Source organism: Ascaphus truei, chromosome 5, assembly GCF_040206685.1.
Source record: "Ascaphus truei isolate aAscTru1 chromosome 5, aAscTru1.hap1, whole genome shotgun sequence".
NCBI classification, from domain to species: domain Eukaryota; kingdom Metazoa; phylum Chordata; class Amphibia; order Anura; family Ascaphidae; genus Ascaphus; species Ascaphus truei.
The window spans coordinates 308,915,675-308,938,029 of NC_134487.1; the positions used below are offsets into that span (position 1 = coordinate 308,915,675).

General features: G+C 45.8%; 1 protein-coding gene across 1 annotated transcript in view; it reads right to left on the bottom strand.

The window, feature by feature from the left end:
• Positions 1 to 1,279: 1,279 nt before the first annotated feature.
• The window catches only part of TIGAR (TP53 induced glycolysis regulatory phosphatase), a 47,342-nt gene continuing 26,266 nt past the window's right edge, over positions 1,280 to 22,355 (bottom strand). Inside the window, exons 2-6 of the mRNA XM_075603083.1 lie at positions 21,768 to 21,805; positions 17,594 to 17,715; positions 10,229 to 10,306; positions 8,757 to 8,867; positions 1,280 to 2,013 (exon numbers count right to left, since the gene is read on the bottom strand). Of these exons, the coding sequence (XP_075459198.1) occupies positions 1,585 to 2,013; positions 8,757 to 8,867; positions 10,229 to 10,306; positions 17,594 to 17,715; positions 21,768 to 21,805 (778 nt within the window). The 3' untranslated portion in view covers positions 1,280 to 1,584. The remainder of the gene's footprint in view (positions 2,014 to 8,756; positions 8,868 to 10,228; positions 10,307 to 17,593; positions 17,716 to 21,767; positions 21,806 to 22,355) is intronic.

A 22,355-nucleotide genomic window follows, 5' to 3' on the forward strand; every position in this document is an offset into this window, starting at 1 on the left:
GGTGCCCATTCTATAGCTCGGTGTTTAGGGGTGCCCATTCTATAGCTCGGTGTTTAGGGGTGCCCATTCTACAGCTCGGTGTTTAGGGGTGCCCATTCTACAGCTCGGTGTTTTGGGGTGCCCATTCTACTGCTCGGTGTTTAGGGGTGCCCATTCTACAGCTCGGTGTTTAGGGGTGCCCATTCTACAGCTCGGTGTTTAGGGGTGCCCATTCTATAGCTCGGTGTTTAGGGGTGCCCATTCTACAGCTCGGTGTTTAGGGGTGCCCATTCTACAGCTCGGTGTTTAGGGGTGCCCATTCTATAGCTCGGTGTTTAGGGGTGCCCATTCTATAGCTCGGTGTTTAGGGGTGCCCATTCTATAGCTCGGTGTTTAGGGGTGCCCATTCTATAGCTCGGTGTTTAGGGGTGCCCATTCTATAGCTGGGTGTTTAGGGGTGCCCATTCTATAGCTCGGTGTTTAGGGGTGCCCATTCTATAGCTCGGTGTTTAGGGGTGCCCATTCTATAGCTCGGTGTTTAGGGGTGCCCATTCTATAGCTCGGTGTTTAGGGGTGCCCATTCTATAGCTTGGTGTTTAGGGGTGCCCATTCTATTGCTCGGTGTTTAGGGGCGCCCATTCTATAGCTCGGTGTTTAGGGGCGCCCATTCTATAGCTCGGTGTTTAGGGGTGCCCATTCTATAGCTCAGTGTTTAGGGGTGCCCATTCTATAGCTCGGTGTTTAGGGGTGCCCATTCTATAGCTCAGTGTTTAGGGGTACCCATTCTATAGCTCAGTGTTTAGGGGTGCCCATTCTATAGCTCAGTGTTTAGGGGTGCCCATTCTATAGCTCGGTATTTAGGGGTGCCCATTCTATAGCTCGATGTTTAGGGGTGCCCATTCTATAGCTCAGTGTTTAGGGGTGCCCATTCTATAGCTCGGTGTTTAGGGGTGCCCATTCTATAGCTCGGTGTTTAGGGGTGCCCATTCTATAGCTCAGTGTTTAGGGGTGCCCATTCTATAGCTCGGTGTTTAGGGGTGCCCATTCTATAGCTCGGTGTTTAGGGGTGCCCATTCTATAGCTCGGTGTTTAGGGGTGCCCATTCTATAGCTCGGTGTTTAGGGGTGCCCATTCTATAGCTCGGTGTTTAGGGGTGCCCATTCTATAGCTCGCGTTACGCTGGTAGAGGCTTTAATGGATAAATAATTGCAGCCATTTTGCATTTATGCTATTAGATAATTCAGCAGAATTCAAAGCTAACGATAAGACTGATAAGTAATTAGGGAATTAGCATAAAATGTAAAGCAAACACATTTATTTGTTAAAGTTTTAGCACATATTTATTATGGGGATATAGGTAACAATAACAAGTGCTATAGAACATAGATTTAACAGTTTAAACTTTCCTACAAATGTCCTGATCCTATACAAGTTAAAGACCGACCCAGAATGAACTGTTTTGTAAACATACATTACTCCAAAGCACAGGATTGTTGTAGAGGTGATTTGGTTCTGTTGGGTGTTTAAATACATGAAATATAAATATGCATTCAACAAAAAATGCTGTAAAATTGAGTAAAATACAGTCAGTGCAAATGATACGAGTTAATGGCTGATGTCTGCATTAATGTCTGCTAGATGATTCTGTTGATTAATACAAACACACTGGATCCTAGGTTTAATGGTTTCTCCTGATTCGAAACTTACAATGAAATGACTAATTCCCGTATTGGGGCTAACAGAGAGTTCACGAGACTTCCTTAGATTTGCAGGAAAGGTGAACTGAAGATCTTCTATAAAATATTTGATCCAGTTTCTCATGTATGCACCGTGACTCACCAAAAGTACGCTCGCACCCCTGCTGTCCCCACAACAAACCTCAGGCACATTGCAATGATTTGTAAATGGGGCCAGGTCCAGAGAAGTGACCACGGAATCTCCTGCAGCGCCTAATGCGGATTGATCTTTCTGACGTGACTCCTCCAGGGCCAGGTCACAAAGAAACTCGAAAAATTCTTTAGCACGAGCTCTAACCTAATATATGAGACACAAAACAATAACAAAATAGCCATTAGGAGGCAGCTCAATTCCCCTATGTACTGTAACAGAACTCTGGGATTGTTCAACCTCTTACAAAGGGGTCATTCCTTTACATTTCCTGTCACTGCTTGGGTGCATACAGTTCATCTCAGCAGTGCAAGGTATTAACAAGAGGTGCTGTGATGCTCATTATCGTATGGAAACACAAATAATGTATTTCTCAGAAAACTGGAAGTACAACCTGTGTGTGTAAACCATGCAATACTCTATGTCAGTGTTTCTCAAGTATTCTTCCACAGGCATCCCTAAAGGGTTTTTGCAATTTGAAGGTCATTTGAAATGTGTACCAAATACAGAAGAAATTATAATGCATCTGATCTCAGACGCGCTATTAGAGGGGGTTGGGGATCCTTACAATGCATCTGATCTCAGACGCGCTATTAGAGAGGGTTGAGGTTCCATACAATGCATCTGATCTCAGACACGCTATTAGAGAGGATTATGGTTCCTTACATTGCATATGATTTCAGACGCGCTATTAGAGAGGGTTGGGGTTCCTTACAATGTATCTGATCTCAGACACGCTATTAGAGAGGGTTAGGGTTCCATACAATGCATCTGATCTCAGACACGCTATTAGAGAGTGTTGGGGTTCCTTACAATGCATCTGATCTCATACGTGCTATTAGAGAGGGTTATGGTTCCTTACAATGCATCTGATCTCATACGCGCTATTAGAGAGGGTTATGGTTCCTTACAATGCATATGATCTCAGACGCGCTATTAGAGAGGGTTGGGGTTCCTTACAATGCATCTGATCTCAGACGCGCTATTAGAGAGGGTTGGGGTTCCTTACAATGCATTGGATCTCAGACAGAGAAACAGAAGAGTTTTCCATTATACCCAAGGAAGTACAGTGGCCATCACCTAGAATAATGAGCCATTTTAATGCACTGCATTCTCTCTGATACTAGCAGTGATATTGTTGACTATACAAACACTAGATGGCTGCATCATGGTCCCTAGCGATAAAGGAGAAAATTTAAATAACTTACCGTAATTTTCTTTTCCTGGAACCATGGCAGTGGGCACCATTGGGTTAATCCCTTCTCACTCTAGGTAGGACAGGAAGTAGACTTTTGCAGGTAGGCCATATAAGGCCCCTCCCTCTACCTGCACCTTAGTCTTACGATTCTTCCATAGCTGAAATATATAACTGATAGGCATTAGACATACACAGGGAGGGTAACTATGTGCCCACTGCCATGGTTCCAGGAAAAGAAAATTACGGTAAGTTGTTTAAATTTTCTCCTTTCCTGATCACCCTGGCAGTGGGCACCATTGGGACATACCCAAGCAGTCACAATTTTAGGGAGGGATACATCAGAATAGACAACACCAGTTTAATGCCTTATCAGTTTGACCTTTATTAATACACTTTATTCTACTACAGTTTCTAACACTCTACGCCCAAAGCTTGCGTCAGCTGATGATTGTACGTCTAGTCTGTAGTATTTCAAGAATGTATTGAATGAGGACCAGACTGCCGCTATGCAAATCTGTCCTGGTGTATCCTGGGCTTTAAATGCCCATGAAGTAGACATGGCCCTTGTAGAATGAGCTTTAATGTTCAAAGGTTTATCTTGTCCTTTGCTTTCATAAGCCTTTAATACAAGACACTATCCACTGGGAAATTGTTGTTTTTGAAGCTTCTTGACCTTTCTTCGGTCCCTCTGGAATTGATGAACAGTCTGTCTGACTTTCTGATATCTCGCATCCTTCCAGGTACACTTTTAGACATCTTACCACCTCTAACTTGTGTAGTCTTTCTTCTTTCTTATTCTTTGGTTCTGGACAGAATGTCGGAATCACAATTTCTTGATTCATGTGGAACTGTGATACAACTTTTGGCAGGAATTGATGTACTGGTCTGAGTACTGCCTTGTCTTGATGTATGACTAGGAATGGTTCCTTGGCTGATAGAGCCTGTAGTTCTCCCACTCTCCTTGCTGAGGTGATTGCTATCAAAACGCCATTTTCCATGATAACCATTTCAAGCCTATCTCCTGTATAGGTTCAAACGGAGCTGCTGTTAGTACATCCAATACTAGGGACCAGTCCCATGTAGGTACCCTGTTCTTGATTTGAGGCCTTAACCTTTTAACTGCCTGAAAGAATCTGATGATCAATCTTTCCATTGCCAGATTTCTTTCCAACAAGGCTGATAGTGCAGACACCTGTACTTTCAATGAGCTAAGACTGAGACCTTTCTCAAATCCTTTTGCAGGAACTCCACAATTGATACAATTCTAGGTGAAAGGACTTCTGTTTTTCCTTTTCACCCCAATCGCGAAAGCAAAGCCAGATTCTATGGTATACTTTCGATGTGGAACTTTCCCTTGCTTGTAAAAGGGTTTGGATTGTTTTGTCTGAACAACCTTTCAGTCTCAATGTTTCCTGCTCAATTGCCATGCCGTCAAAGCCCATTGTTTGGCATTCGGATGACATATTGGCCCCTGTCGCATCAACCCTTTGCGATCTGGTATGTGCCATGGTGTATCTACTGCCATATTTACCAAGTGTGTAAACCAAAGCCTTCTTGGCCAGTAGGGTGCTATGAATATCACCTCTGCTTGGTCTTCCCTGATTTTCCTGATTGTTTCCGGAATTAAGGGAATTGGAGGGAACAGGCATATTTACCAAGTGTGTAACTTGAAGTGCCATTTGAAACTGAGAGCATCTGTACCCTGTGCGCTTGGATGAAACTGTCTGGCACAGTAGTTCCTTACCTTGCGGTTTTGGTGTGTCGCCCTGCGATCTATGTCTGGCTGACCCATCGCTCTACCAGTTCTTGAAACACCTGTGGCTATAATGCCCCTTCTCCTGGGTGTATGATGCTCCGACTTAGAAAGTCTGTTGTGACATTTTCTAGTCCTGGGATATGTATGGCTGTAATTTCCTACAAGTGGCACTCTGCCCAAAAGAGGATTTCTGCTGTGAGGTTCATCAGCTTTCTGCTCCTGGTTCCTCTTTGTTCGGCTATATACTTGACAACTGACCTGTTGTTTGATTCTATTTTTATACAGCCACCTCTTATATGGTCTTGGAAAGCTTCTAAGGCCCTTTGTACTGCTTTTAATTCCAGCAGATTTGATGGAAGATGCTTTTCCTGGTTTGTCCAGGTTCCTTGCACCAATGTTTCTCCCATCTGGGCACCCCGACCTGTGTTGTTGGTGCCTGAGGCACAGGGAGATGAAGTGACTTGCCCAAGGTCACAAGGAGCCGACAGTGGGAATTGAACCAGGTTCCCCTGCTTCAAACACAGTGTCAGGCAGTGTCTTTACTCACTGAGCCGCTCCTTTTCCCCCAGTGCACTGGGTGTAGTGTTTGTCTTTTTTTTCAGATTTCGGGTATCTTCCCTCCACTTTAATTCTTGTTTTGTGTGTGGGTGTAACAAGATTCTTGGTGTCATATGTATTGCTGCCCATTTTCTGACGCTTAATGTTGAAGCGAATTTCACTATGAGTTTCATGCCTTTTTCTGCTGAAGTCCTGGTAGCTTTCCTGAGCTTCTTTGTTGCATGGCTATGTCTTGCCTCTTTGCGTCTGGTAGTCTCACTTCTCCTTTTGCTGTATCAAATTCTACCCCCAGAAATCTTAACAGCTGAGTGGCATGAGATGGGTCTTGTTTCTGTTTATTAACCAACTGTGGTGTTCCAGGAAGGTTATACCATCTTCTGGTCTTGTTGGAGTTTCTCCAGACTCCCTGATTTTACCCGGATGTCGTCCAGGTATGGGTATATTTCTACCCCTCTTCTCTCATTTCTGCTACTAGAGGGGCTAGAACCTTTATAAACGTCCTTGGGGAAGTCGCCAGACCAAATGGCAGTGCTGTGTACTGATAATGATCTTGATTTACTGTAAACCTTAGGCATCTTTGGTGTCCCTTTGCTATGGGCACCTGTAGATAAGCATCTTCTAAGTCTTATTGCCACCATCCAGTCTCCTGGTTGTAGCTCTTGAATAATCAGGTTCACACTTCTTAGGTCTAGAATTGCTCTGTACTCCCTTGTAGGTTTCCTTACTAGAAAAATTCTGGAATAAATTTCACTTCCTCTTCCTGAGGTACCTTCTTTATTACTTCTGCTTGTAATAATTTCTTTAAAGCCGAATTATTCTGCCTTCTTTTCTCCTTGGACTGTATCCATGTTATTAAGAACATATTTCTTCTTGGCATCTCTCTAAATTCTATACTGTACCCCTGATGAATGGTGTAATACCCAATTGTTCTGTATCGTTTGGGCCCATGTTGCAGAAAACTGCTTCAGTCGCCCTCCTACTGGCAACTGTCACAAAAAAGCCGGTCCTGGCCGTCCCTCCATGTTGTTTGTCTTGGAGATGACCTGCCAGGTCTATGTGCCTTTGCTTCCTTATATTGGTTTCAATTAGCCTGTTGGAAACCGAATCCTCTGCTTTTCTTGAGGTAAAAAGTGCTCTTACCTCCTGATGCTTTTGTGATTATTGCATCCAGTTTGTTACCGAAGAGGAACTCACCTTCAATGGTAATCCACACAAATTGTTCTTTGATGCTGTCAGCCATCCATTGTCTGAGCCATAAAGCCCTTCTTGCTGATACCGCCAGCACCACAGATTTTGCTGCTCATCTTACTTCGGACAGTGCTTAAGAATAGCACTTCTTTCCACACCTTTGTGTATTGCTTCTTCAATGTTGGCAACTTATGGCAGGTATGAGGATGTTCCTGCGGTAACGTATGTTTTCTTCCATACGTATCCATCTTCCTATCCATAGCGTCCTCCAATGACGCAAGTTCCTTATTGGAATTGTTGTCTTCTCTACTATTCTGGAAATAGCAGTATCCACCTTTGGGCTGACATCCCAAAATTTACCTCCTCTTGTGGGAATGGATACATCTTCCCAAACCTTTTAGGCGTAAATACTCTGGCGTCTGGTTGCGCCAACTCCACCTGAATGAGGTCCTTAACTACTTGATGGATAGTAAAGACTCTACCTTTTTAAAGCAGCAGCCGTAGTAGCAGCAGTAGCAGCAGTAGCAGCAGCAGTAATAGCAGTAGCAGCAGTAGCCTGCTTAGCCTGTCAAAGCAGGCCAGTACAGAAACTCTTGAAGCAGCCAGGACACTTTTTATCTCGCCCCAAAATTTTATCTTTTTTGTGGGTTAACTCCTCAATGTCTTTCAGTTCCAAAACCTGTATCATGGCTTTGATGAGTGGATCCACCCTTTCTACATCAAATTCAGATTCCTTCCTGAATATCTTGATCTGATGAATCCATTTCACTCTCTGACACATGAAAACAATCAATTTCAGACCCATATGATGAAAAACCTTTCCCCTTATCCAGACTGGTCTGGGATCTAGACCTTTCCTGCGCAGGGTTAACAGCTTGCTGTACTGCCGCATCAACTCTCTGTTTAACAGCCTCCTTCATCAATAAAGAAATTGCTCATTTGTTCATTGGTATCAACTGCAGGTGTCTTAAGACAATCTTCACATAATTACTTCCCTATTAGGGCTGGTTTCTCACAAGCTGAACACCATTTAGTTTTCTTAGCAACCTTTCATTTATGTTGCAGGGATTCCCCCGTCCCTTTTGAAGATCCTGCTTCTGGGAGGGTAACCACCGAACTAATTTATAAAAACAAAATAAATACTAAACATACACCCTAATGTATATATACCATCTCTCTTTCCCATGCAGAACTAAAAACTAAGGACTCACCTAGTCTTGGGAACGGAAGTTTGGGTGTTTCCATTTTTGAATCCATATCCAGCACTTGGCTTCTCCCTGCTGAGCGTTCCATGCTGCAGCTTTCACTCACACATACACCGTGTGGTCGTCGCTTCTCTGACGTCATCAAGTGCTCCTGCACGGCTCGCGTGTCTGTGCACGCATTTGCCGGCGTGCCGTGACGCGCACGCTCCCGAGCGGCCGCCTGCACTGTACCCTTTTACCGCAGTATCTCAGATACACATGCGGTCAATATGAACCTCCTTCGGTTCGCAGCAGAATTACTGGGGTAGTTCACCGCCGCGTTCCATACGCTAGTGCGGTCAATTGAGCCTCCTCTGCTCGCAGCTATGGCTGCTCCCCCCTCCGCCTGTAGCGGGCTGCTGGGTACTTTACCGCAGCGTCCATGCGCTTATGCGGCGAGTCTGGGCCTCCACGGCTCCCAGCTGCAGCTGCTGTGCGCCTTTGATCGGTCCTGGGCTTTGCACTTAAGCTTCCCCTCGCGGCTGCAGCTGCTTCCCCCCCAACAGGGGCTCCCCCGACTCTAAGGGGTCTCCGACTTGCCACCCGTAGGGAGCATCGCGGAGCTTCAGGGCAGAGAGGCTGAGACCCTGGCTATCTGCACAAGGTGCAGTAGGTGAGCCCTGTTAGAAAATAAAAAATCCTACTCCTAGCTGTGAGGACAGGAAAAAGACTAAGGTGCAGGTAGAGGGAGGGGCCTTATATGGCCTACCTGCAAAAGTCTACTTCCTGTCCTACCTAGAGTGAGAAGGGATTAACCCAATGGTGCCCACTGCCAGGGTGATCAGGAAATGTACGAATATCCTTCCACTTGCATTCTTTTTTTTTATTTGTCTAGTCAGCTTCTAAACTGCACACCATAATTGTTTTACATGTGCAGAACTTCAGTGCTAACGCAGACACGAGAAAACAGAATTGTAATATTATCAAACGATTGTACATGCTTTACCTCTTCTAAGGTCTCTCCTCCGGGCGGCGTGTATGAAGGACACTGTTCTCCTGCTGCCTTTGCCATTGCCTTGAGATCACTTAGAGGCCGGCCCTCTGCAGTCCCATATTTCTGAAACAAATGACGTTTTGTGTTAAAATAATTTTCTTAAAAAAGTGTATGTATACCATGTATCCATTTATGCAGATACAAGTGTGAAAAAAATGAAATGGCAGTGGGCCAGACATATCACAAGAAGAAATACTCATCGTTGGACAGGGATGGCACTCAACTGGATTCCAAGGGATAGCAAAAGACCAAGACAACGACCAAAAGTAAGATGGGAGGATAAAATCAGTAATTAGAGCCTTGGTCCATCAGTGGATCAACATGTGCTGAAGATGATGATAGAGATAGAAGACTGGACATCATGATGAAAATTGAAGTGTATTTTAGTCCAAGAGCGAGACCAACATTTTGGTCGGGTCTATATACAAAAACATATATACACATGTGTATATAACAGGTGTGTGAGCATTTCCCTTGCGAAACCTGAATAACACATGTTAGTGGCAAATGTTGCAGTGGAGTTTTTGTTAACATTGCTTTGGATGAATATCTTTAAGGCTGAACTCAATAGACATATGTAGTTTTTCAACCTACACTACTATTTTATTTGAAATAAAATGCCTACTGAAAACGTCAGCAAGCTACATACTGTACATGCCAATGATAACTGCTGTAAATATAAGGCCGCGCTTACAGTGCCGGCGCCGGCGCCACGACCAATGATGTCACCCGTCGCCACTAGCGAAAGTTATAATTTAACTTTCAGCGATGTTGCTAGCGACAGGCTCATTGATTGGTTTAGAGACAGTCACATGTGGCGACAGTCTGTAAAAAATCAAATTTACCCCGCTTCCAAATTTTTGGTCGCGACGCACTATAAGCGCTGGCGACGGAGTCAATTGTTTTGTTCTGGAGCGAAGTCACGTCACTGTCGCCAGGCACTATAAGCGCAGCTGAAACATATTGATGGCCTTAAACTGTATATGAGCAGCATTTTGCAAAACCTTTGATTATCTTCAGTGCTAGAGAGCAGCAAGCGGAGCCGGTCTTTCCGGTGGACGTAGAGTCTGTTATTTGTAGTTTCTAGTATTTGCGTTTATTCGAACTTGTGTTTTTATTTTTTACTGTTTGCAATGACTGAGCAATTCTAACTACGCTATAACTGTTGTAATTATGAAACAAGGTTTTAACTGAAATAAGTCTTCCCCGCTGACCTGGAACTATTCTCACTCTATACTTAAATTCTAAAATGTGTTCTCTATTATGTTCATGCAATTAGGGTATCTATTCACATAGTTACCCAGTAAGATACTATTCGACATATATCAGGCTGCACAATGCCCTAAACCTTTAGAGGCAGTGTAGAAATGTTTTGTGGAAAACACACTTTATCATAATTAATCTCACAAATGACGTGTGCTCACCCTTTCCCGCAGTCTGGAATCATAGTTAATATTAATGTCCTCGCAATGGCGATTGTTCCTCATGATTGTACAAGCGGTCTGTAAAACACAAGTACAATGATTATTTCTTGCAGTGACCCCGGGATAGTACGGCGTGGGTTCCGGGGGATATTATATTAACACTATCAGGGACCCCGGGATAGTACGGCGTGGGTTCCGGGGGATATTATATTAACACTATCAGGGACCCCGGGATAGTACGGCGGGGGTTCCGGGGGATATTATATTAACACTATCAGGGACCCCGGGATAGTACGGCGTGGGTTCCGGGGGATATTATATTAACACTTTATCAGGGACCCCGGGATAGTACGGCGTGGGTTCCGGGGGATATTATATTAACACTATCAGGGACCCCGGGATAGTACGGCATGGGTTCCGGGGGATATTATATTAACACTATCAGGGACCCCGGGATAGTACGGCGTGGGTTCCGGGGGATATTATATTAACACTATCAGGGACCCCGGGATAGTACGGTGTGGGTTCCGGGGGATATTATATTAACACTATCAGGGACCCCGGGATAGTACGGCGTGGGTTCCGGGGGATATTATATTAACACTATCAGGGACCCCGGGATAGTACGGCGTGGGTTCCGGGGGATAATATATTAACACTATCAGGGACCCCGGGATAGTACGGCGTGGGTTCCGGGGGATATTATATTAACACTATCAGGGACCCCGGGATAGTACGGCGTGGGTTCCGGGGGATATTATATTAACACTATCAGGGACCCCGGGATAGTACGGCGTGGGTTCCGGGGGATATTATATTAACACTATCAGGGACCCCGGGATAGTACGGCGTGGGTTCCGGGGGATATTATATTAACACTATCAGGGACCCCGGGATAGTACGGCGTGGGTTCCGGGGGATATTATATTAACACTATCAGGGACCCCGGGATAGTACGGCGTGGGTTCCGGGGGATATTATATTAACACTATCAGGGACCCCGGGATAGTACGGCGTGGGTTCCGGGGGATATTATATTAACACTATCAGGGACCCCGGGATAGTACGGCGTGGGTTCCGGGGGATATTATATTAACACTTTATCAGGGACCTCGGGATAGTACGGCGTGGGTTCCGGGGGATATTATATTAACACTATCAGGGACCCCGGGATAGTACGGCGTGGGTTCCGGGGGATATTATATTAACACTTTATCAGGGACCCCGGGATAGTACGGCGTGGGTTCCGGGGGATATTATATTAACACTATCAGGGACCCCGGGATAGTACGGCGTGGGTTCCGGGGGATATTATATTAACACTTTATCAGGGACCCCGGGATAGTACGGCGTGGGTTCCGGGGGATATTATATTAACACTATCAGGGACCCCGGGATAGTACGGCGTGGGTTCCGGGGGATATTATATTAACACTTTATCAGGGACCCCGGGATAGTACGGCGTGGGTTCCGGGGGATATTATATTAACACTATCAGGGACCTCGGGATAGTACGGCGTGGGTTCCGGGGGATATTATATTAACACTTTATCAGGGACCCCGGGATAGTACGGCGTGGGTTCCGGGGGATATTATATTAACACTTTATCAGGGACCCCGGGATAGTACGGCGTGGGTTCCGGGGGATATTACATTAACACTTTATCAGGGACCTCGGGATAGTACGGCGTGGGTTCCGTGGGATATTATATTAACACTATCAGGGACCCCGGGATAGTACGGCGTGGGTTCCGGGGGATATTATATTAACACTATCAGGGACCCCGGGATAGTACGGCGTGGGTTCCGGGGGATATTATATTAACACTTTATCAGGGACCTCGGGATAGTACGGCGTGGGTTCCGGGGGATATTATATTAACACTATCAGGGACCCCGGGATAGTACGGCGTGGGTTCCGGGGGATATTATATTAACACTATCAGGGACCCCGGGATAGTACGGCGTGGGTTCCGGGGGATATTATATTAACACTTTATCAGGGACCCCGGGATAGTATGGCGTGGGTTCCGGGGGATATTATATTAACACTTTATCAGGGACCCCGGGATAGTACGGCGTGAGTTCTGGGGGATATTATATTAACACTTTATCAGGGACCCCGGGATAGTACGGCGTGGGTTCCGGGGGATATTATATTAACACTATCAGGGACCCCTGGATAGTACGGCGTGGGTTCCGGGGGATATTATATTAACACTTTATCAGGGACCTCGGGATAGTACGGCGTGGGTTCCGGGGGATATTATATTAACACTATCAGGGACCCCGGGATAGTACGGCGTGGGTTCTGGGGGATATTATATTAACACTTTATCAGGGACCCCGGGATAGTACGGCGTGGGTTCCGGGGGATATTATATTAACACTTTATCAGGGACCTCGGGATAGTACGGCGTGGGTTCCGGGGGATATTATATTAACACTTTATCAGGGACCCCGGGATAGTACGGCGTGGGTTCCGGGGGATATTATATTAACACTATCAGGGACCCCGGGATAGTACGGCGTGGGTTCCGGGGGATATTATATTAACACTATCAGGGACCCCGGGATAGTACGGCGTGGGTTCCGGGGGATATTATATTAACACTTTATCAGGGACCTCGGGATAGTACGGCGTGGGTTCCGGGGGATATTATATTAACACTTTATCAGGGACCCCAGGATAGTACGGCGTGGGTTCCGTGGGATATTATATTAACACTATCAGGGACCTCGGGATAGTACGGCGTGGGTTCCGGGGGATATTATATTAACACTATCAGGGACCTCGGGATAGTACGGCGTGGGTTCCGGGGGATATTATATTAACACTATCAGGGACCCCGGGATAGTACGGCGTGGGTTCCGGGGGATATTATATTAACACTATCAGGGACCCCGGGATAGTACGGCGTGGGTTCCGGGGGATATTATATTAACACTTTATCAGGGACCTCGGGATAGTACGGCGTGGGTTCCGGGGGATATTATATTAACACTTTATCAGGGACCCCGGGATAGTACGGCGTGGGTTCTGGGGGATATTATATTAACACTTTATCAGGGACCCCGGGATAGTACGGCGTGGGTTCCGGGGGATATTATATTAACACTATCAGGGACCCCGGGATAGTACGGCGTGGGTTCCGGGGGATATTATATTAACACTATCAGGGACCCCGGGATAGTACGGCGTGGGTTCCGGGGGATATTATATTAACACTTTATCAGGGACACCGGGATAGTACGGCGTGGGTTCCGGGGGATATTATATTAACACTATCAGGGACCTCGGGCTAGTACGGCGTGGGTTCCGGGGGATATTATATTAACACTTTATCAGGGACCCCGGGATAGTACGGCGTGGGTTCCGGGGGATATTATATTAACACTTTATCAGGGACCTCGGGATAGTACGGTGTGGGTTCCGGGGGATATTATATTAACACTATCAGGGACCTCGGGATAGTACGGCGTGGGTTCCGGGGGATATTATATTAACACTATCAGGGACCCCGGGATAGTACGGCGTGGGTTCCGGGGGATATTATATTAACACTATCAGGGACCCCGGGATAGTACGGCGTGGGTTCCGGGGGATATTATATTAACACTTTATCAGGGACCCCGGGATAGTACGGCGTGGGTTCCGGGGGATATTACATTAACACTTTATCAGGGACCTCGGGATAGTACGGCGTGGGTTCCGGGGGATATTATATTAACACTTTATCAGGGACCCCGGGATAGTACGGCGTGGGTTCCGGGGGATATTATATTAACACTATCAGGGACCCCGGGATAGTACGGCGTGGGTTCCGGGGGATATTATATTAACACTATCAGGGACCCCGGGATAGTACGGCGTGGGTTCCGGGGGATATTATATTAACACTTTATCAGGGACCTCGGGATAGTACGGTGTGGGTTCCGTGGGATATTATATTAACACTATCAGGTACCTCGGGATAGTACGGCGTGGGTTCCGGGGGATATTATATTAACACTATCAGGGACCTCGGGATAGTACGGCGTGGGTTCCGGGGATATTATATTAACACTATCAGGGACCCCGGGATAGTACGGCGTGGGTTCCGGGGGATATTATATTAACACTTTATCAGGGACCCCGGGATAGTACGGCGTGGGTTCCGGGGGATATTATATTAACACTTTATCAGGGACCCCGGGATAGTACGGCGTGGGTTCCGGGGAATATTATATTAACACTTTATCAGGGACCCCGGGATAGTACGGCGTGGGTTCCGGGGGATATTATATTAACACTATCAGGGACCCCGGGATAGTACGGCGTGGGTTCCGGGGGATATTATATTAACACTTTATCAGGGACCTCGGGATAGTACGGTGTGGGTTCCGGGGGATATTATATTAACACTATCAGGGACCCCGGGATAGTACGGCGTGGGTTCCGGGGGATATTATATTAACACTATCAGGGACCTCGGGATAGTACGGCGTGGGTTCCGGGGAATATTATATTAACACTTTATCAGGGACCCCGGGATAGTACGGCGTGGGTTCCGGGGGATATTATATTAACACTATCAGGGACCCCGGGATAGTACGGCGTGGGTTCCGGGGGATATTATATTAACACTTTATCAGGGACCTCGGGATAGTACGGCGTGGGTTCCGGGGGATATTATATTAACACTATCAGGGACCTCGGGATTGTACGATGTGGGTTCCGGGGGATATTATATTAACACTTTATCAGGGACCAAAGGGTTTCCGAAGAGAGAAAAAACAAAAAGGGATGTGAAAAAAGTGTAAATAACAGAAGTGAAGTAGACCGATTTGTAGAATATGTGGCAGGAACTAGTGTCTTTCTCTTTAACTGGAAACAAATTGAATTCACTACTTAGGCCCAGATTCAGGCCCGTTATTTACTTAATGCGGCCGTAACCTACGTTTATGCCTCGTTAAGTGCTAATGTGCATCTTCACCACTCACTAACAGTATTAAGTGCTTCTTTTTGGCCAGAAAGAGACAGAGAGACTATTTTACTAGAGCCCCAAGGGATTTATATACCCCTCCCCAAACACACCTTCCCCCCATAATACCTGCTCCCCCAAAATAAACACCTGAGATAACTCAATTCATATACATTAATATCTCAAATGCATGGTTTTCATCTTGAAAGCCCCTGCTTTGGAAACGGAAAAAATCCACCTTCTGGGCAAGTCCTGAACTCTCCCCTCATCAATCTCTAGTTACATGTTTCTCTTTTAGGGAGAGAAAATAGTTTTCTTTTTAATTAAAAAAATGCCTGAGTAGAAAAAATAATCTATGAGTTTCTATTGCACGTGAAAGGGGCGTCACTTGTACCGTTCCATTCATATGATTATGTAGTCCTGGTAAGAATTTGGGCTATATATCTATCCTCCTACTGGTGTAAGGCCTGCTAAGGACAGGCCGCCAGTAGTTATCATGGGTTTCCCCCGCTTCAAGCCCTGCCATGATTGGTGGAGGTAGGCCCCTTGACTCTGTGTGGAAGGCAAGAGACACAGGGGAGGGGCCTGTTGACATCATTATGGGTGGGGCTGTCTAAAGTTAGTTGCCTGTTCCTGTCAGTGGCAGGAGTTGTTAGAGTGAGAGTTCTGTCCTGGTATCACGAGGAATGAGTTCCAGGAGAGACAGGCCCTACATTTGGAGGAGCTCAGGAAAGCCTGAATAGAGTTGATAGAACAATGGTGGACCAATGCCCCTCACCCTGCCTATAGGGTGAGGGAGAGCTAGCCCCACCCTGAATGTCTGCACCTTGGGGTGGCGGCGGGGAATAGTGAGAGCCCCAGACAGCCCATCCTGGAGGGGTACAGTCTGGAGGAGAAGGAGAAGGAGACCATTGTGTATGATCTGCTGCTGCTGAGAGCTGTTGTACAATATAGAGACTTGATACTTTTTACAAAGAGACTGAGACTGAAATCTCTGGCCCTATTGTGGGGGCTTCTCTGGGAGGATTTCACCCTACCCTTATAGGGCTCGCCAGAGATGGAGGCGCTGCACCACTAAAGAAGATGAAGGCAATAACCCCAGAAGCCTGTCCCTGTTGTCCCCCATACCATCGCGGGAGACTCAGGCCCTCCTGTTCCTCACAGGTATGACCCACCATAAGACATGTAGCCAGCCCTCATTACACCCTAGGGGTCCGATCTGCGACCGGGGGGGGGGGGGGGGGGTAAGATGGGTTACAATTAAAATACACACGTGGACAACTTTACTGGGGTAACTATAATCTTTTGAAGGTGAAATATGTATCTGATATGTAAAATAAACTAACCTGTTATATTTCAAATCAATTTAATCAGCTCAGCTCCTTTGTCATAAATACATCCTTCACATCCTTGTGAATTCTACCGATTCCCAAATATCTTATCTTTAATAAACTTATAACATGTAAAATATCTTCCTGGCCGCACCGTCCTTGCTTCCCCAGACCTCTGGAGGAATTTATATTTGTTTCACAGAGTTCTAGATCTATATTTTTAACCAGCCCACAATCCCAGGGCAGATCGCCTTCAGATAACCTCACTTCTAGACACACACAGAAAACTAGGCCCGGGTCATCAAGCTTGACCCCAATAAAACAATACTTTGTATTTTTAAGAGATAACTCTGTAACTCAAAATCTTCTAGAGTGTAAGATCTCAGGATCAGGCCCTCATCACCTTGCCTGTCCTTCTGTTTATGTAATTGATGTCTCTCTGTACCCGCATTGTACCACGCTGCGGAATATGTTGGCGCTTTACAGATAGAGGATAATTGTAATACCTGGGATATATGCTAATTTGGATATACAAAGTATAGTTACATTACTTAAATTAGCATATATCCCCGGTGTGATGTTTATGTGCACGGGTATCTCCCCACATGTTGTATAAAAGGTATACAAGCCACATGGGCTTGGAAGGCAAGTATTTGTCACCATGTATTTGTCATCATAACTCTATGCGCAGGACATCCGTGAAAACGAGAGGTAACTCCCAATGTATTACTTTCTGGTAAACATTTTATAAATAAATATACACCGGCTGTTTTTTGAGTGCATATTATTACACTCATTGATGTGCGTTAACCTGAGGGAAAATAACATCTGTTAATAATTTTAATAATGATCCGTTATCAGCACGGAGCTAATGGATCTTTGCGGATCGGAACTTAATCTTTTCAAAGGTTTAATGTGAGGTACTAAAAACAAATATGTTAACTACAATGTTCTAAGTCTAAGACTTAAACATAAGTGTCCAATTGTTGCTACAGTAATGGTATTGTACAAAATCCCCCATGTCATCCTGTAGCTAACTGGCGCAATTGAAAGTATTAAATAGTACTCGCTTGCTTTGCACGGATTAGGTCGCTGGAGAAAACGTGAGTAAACTTGACATTGTTAAGAAATCTGCCGGCAGCATTTGCCTGCTTAAATCCCATCTCGGAGAGTGGCTCATCTATTCCTTGGCCTGCGGAAATACAATATGCAGCAATGTTAGTGTTATAAGAAGAAGCAGTTACAGACCTGGGCAGCTCATTACAGATATCCTGATCCCTGTGCAATACATTCAAATATATTCTAGCAATGTATTGTTCTAATTATACAGTGTTTCATTGTTCTGTATACTAATGTACATAGAGGGTGACATTACCAAGCAGTGCGACTACATAAGACACTATGCAGGACGGTTTAGTAAATATGGTTCCCTACGTCTCAAGTGAATGAACTGGAAGGAGTTCTCTGGCCTGGAAGGTTTCTTATGGAGTAACACTGCTTACTAAATATGGCCCATTCATGTGTATAGGGCCATGAGCAGCATTGAATGTGCACTTCTAAGTAATGAGGGCCCAGAAACTCAGGCTGAAATCTATGCCGTACTGAGCATGCAATTCCATGTGTGGTGAATGCGGCTGGAGGTAAAGTGACGTGTATATGGAGCAGAGAATGGGATAAAGGAGCAATCCACCCAAACTCATTTCTTAATACAGTATTTTAATCAGGGATCCCCTCTAGAACTGAACCGCACTATTTTCACCCCTGGGTAACCCCCGCCTCCCGAGATACATACTGGTAAAGTAACCGGTATTACTTCTTGGGTTTTAAAGAGGATTGGCCATCCAATAGGAAGCTAGATGATGTTGCAGCTTCCTATTGGCCCGAGGTTTGGCAAACATTTTGTTTCCCCCGAGGGAAATGTACCCCTGGTAAATTCCCTGTTTCCTCAGAAACACAGAAGCTGACAATAATGGTGGTTAGCTCAGGAGCCCCCGGTTTAAATCCTTTAAAAAAATAAAGGGGCTGTAATAAAAACAAAAAACAAGGAGGAGGAACTGCTTCTTTACGTCACCACCCCACCAAGCCATATGACCATACGGTATAGCATATACAGTACTGACCTGCTCTGACCTCATTCTAGGTTACGCTGCTCTGACCTCATTCTAGGTTACGCTGCTCTGACCTCATTCTAGGTTACGCTGCTCTGACCTCATTCTAGGTTACGCTGCTCTGACCTCATTCTAGGTTACGCTGCTCTGACCTCATTCTAGGTTACGCTGCTCTGACCTCATTCTAGGTTACGCTGCTCTGACCTCATTCTAGGTTACGCTGCTCTGACCTCATTCTAGGTTACGCTGCTCTGATCTCATTCTAGGTTACGCTGCTCTGACCTCATTCTAGGTTACGCTGCTCTGACCTCATTCTAGGTTACGCTGCTCTGACCTCATTCTAGGTTACGCTGCTCTGACCTCATTCTAGGTTACGCTGCTCTGACCTCATTCTAGGTTACGCTGCTCTGACCTCATTCTAGGTTACGCTGCTCTGACCTCATTCTAGGTTACGCTGCTCTGACCTCATTCTAGGTTACGCTGCTCTGACCTCATTCTAGGTTACGCTGCTCTGACCTCAGTCTAGGTTACGCAGCTCTGACCTCATTCTAGGTTACGCTGCTCTGACCTCATAGGTTACGCTGCTCTGATCTCCTTCTAGGTTACGCTGTTCTGACCTCATTCTAGGTTACGCTGCTCTGACCTCATTCTAGGTTACGCTGCTCTGACCTCATTCTAGGTTACGCTGCTCTGACCTCATTCTAGGTTACGCTGCTCTGACCTCATTCTAGGTTACGCTGTTCTGACCTCATTCTAGGTAACGCTGCTCTGACCTCATTCTAGGTTACGCTGCTCTGACCTCATTCTAGGTTACGCTGCTCTGACCTCATTCTAGGTTACGCTGCTCTGACCTCATTCTAGGTTACGCTGCTCTGACCTCATTCTAGGTTACGCTGTTCTGACCTCATTCTAGGTTACGCTGCTCTGACCTCCTTCTAGGTTACGCTGCTCTGACCTCCTTCTAGGTTACGCTGTTCTGACCTCATTCTAGGTTCCGATGTTCTGACCTCATTCTAGGTTACGCTGCTCTGACCTCATTCTAGGTTACGCTGCTCAGACCTCATTCTAGGTTACGCTGCTCTGACCTCATTCTAGGTTACGCTGCTCTGACCTCATTCTAGGTTACGCTGCTCTGACCTCCTTCTAGGTTACGCTGCTCTGACCTCATTCTAGGTTACGCTGCTCTGACCTCATTCCAGGTTACGCTGCTCTGACCTCCTTCTAGGTTACGCTGCTCTGACCTCCTTCTAGGTTACGCTGCTCTGACCTCAGTCTAGGTTACGCAGCTCTGACCTCATTCTAGGTTACGCTGCTCTGACCTCATAGGTTACGCTGCTCTGATCTCCTTCTAGGTTACGCTGTTCTGACCTCATTCTAGGTTACGCTGCTCTGACCTCATTCTAGGTTATGCTGCTCTGACCTCATTCTAGGTTACGCTGCTCTGACCTCAGTCTAGGTTACGCTGCTCTGACCTCATTCTAGGTAACGCTGCTCTGACCTCATTCTAGGTAACGCTGCTCTGACCTCATTCTAGGTTACGCTGCTCTGACCTCATTCTAGGTTACGCTGCTCTGACCTCATTCTAGGTTACGCTGTTCTGACCTCATTCTAGGTTACGCTGCTCTGACCTCATTCTAGGTTACGCTGCTCTGACCTCATTCTAGGTTACGCTGCTCTGACCTCATTCTAGGTTCCGATGTTCTGACCTCATTCTAGGTGACGCTGCTCTGACCTCATTCTAGGTTACGCTGCTCTGACCTCAGTCTAGGTTATGCAGCTCTGACCTCATTCTAGGTTACGCTGCTCTGACCTCATAGGTTACGCTGCTCTGATCTCCTTCTAGGTTACGCTGTTCTGACCTCATTCTAGGTTACGCTGCTCTGACCTCATTCTAGGTTACTCTGCTCTGAGCTCATTCTAGGTTACGCTGCTCTGACCTCATTCTAGGTTACGCTGCTCTGACCTCATTCTAGGTAACGCTGCTCTGACCTCATTCTAGGTTACGCTGCTCTGACCTCATTCTAGGTAACGCTGCTCTGACCTCATTCTAGGTTACGCTGTTCTGACCTCAGTCTAGGTTGTGCTGCTCTGAGCTCATTCTAGGTTACTCTGCTCTGAGCTCATTCTAGGTTACGCTGCTCTGACCTCATTTTAGGTTACGCTGCTCTGACCTCATTTTAGGTTACGCTGCTCTGACCTCATTCTAGGTTACGCTGCTCTGACCTCATTCTAGGTTACGCTGCTCTGACCTCATTCTAGGTTACGCTGCTCTGACCTCATTCTAGGTTACGCTGCTCTGACCTCCTTCTAGGTTACGCTGCTCTGACCTCATTCTAGGTTACGCTGCTCTGATCTCATTCTAGGTTACGCTGCTCTGACCTCATTCTAGGTTACGCTGCTCTGACCTCATTCTAGGTTACGCTGCTCTGACCTCAGTCTAGGTTACGCTGCTCTGACCTCATTCTAGGTTACGCTGCTCTGACCTCATTCTAGGTTACGCTGCTCTGACCTCATTCTAGGTTACGCTGCTCTGACCTCATTCTAGGTTACGCTGCTCTGACCTCATTCTAGGTTACGCTGCTCTGACCTCATTCTAGGTAACGCTGCTCTGACCTCATTCTAGGTTACGCTGCTCTGACCTCATTCTAGGTAACGCTGCTCTGACCTCATTCTAGGTTACGCTGCTCTGACCTCATTCTAGGTTACGCTGCTCTGACCTCATTCTAGGTTACGCTGCTCTGACCTCATTCTAGGTTACGCTGCTCTGACCTCATTCTAGGTTACGCTGCTCTGACCTCATTCTAGGTTACGCTGCTCTGACCTCATTCTAGGTTACGCTGCTCTGACCTCATTCTAGGTTACGCTGCTCTGACCTCATTCTAGGTTACGCTTGGCTCCCTGACCTCATTCTAGGTTACGCTGCTCTGACCTCATTCTAGGTTACACTTGGCTCCCTGACCTTTTTTAGACTCCAATTGTAATATCTCGAAGTTGATATTCAACTAGTATGAACTGTTTTAGCAGTGATAATATCTAAAGTGTTTGGTGTAGACATGTAATAAAAAAGTATTATTTTTAATTAAAAGCAAGGATTTATTTATAACATTTTACAGTTGGTGAAAGTAATTATACTGACCTTGCAGCAACTTTTCTTTGTTGTATCGGGTTTCCCCACTGGGTGGAAAAAAGGATATAAGAAAAATTACACCTAAAATTATAACAACCTATGCTACAATATCAATTTTAGGATCTTAACCCATCTATTCAAATCTAAGTATTTTCCTCTGCCTAGAGAAAGTCAGATATTCACGAACCTGTGCTATTCTACAGGAGATCTTATGGCACTTCACGAAACAGTATAGTATCTTCCCTTAATGGGCCGTAAGGTGCCTTCCTGTGCTGGTACTGCAGGTGTCTTTTAGCATAGCACCATTTAGTATATATGAGTCACAACATAGTGCACCTTCACCAGTTAGATTGTAAGTTTCCACAGGGCAGGGATTTCCTTTCCTATTGTCTAACTTTGCTGCGCTTATTGCATTATAATTCCCTGTACTGTATTGTACTCTGCGCTTTACAAAGACATTGTGAGCAATATACAAATAAAGATATACTATACATACAAACTTCAATACTGGACATACAGATGTGCAGCAGCTCTATCACTCCCTAGCATACCTCAGAAAAATACGGGATTCAGCGCCAAAACTGGGGCAGAATATCA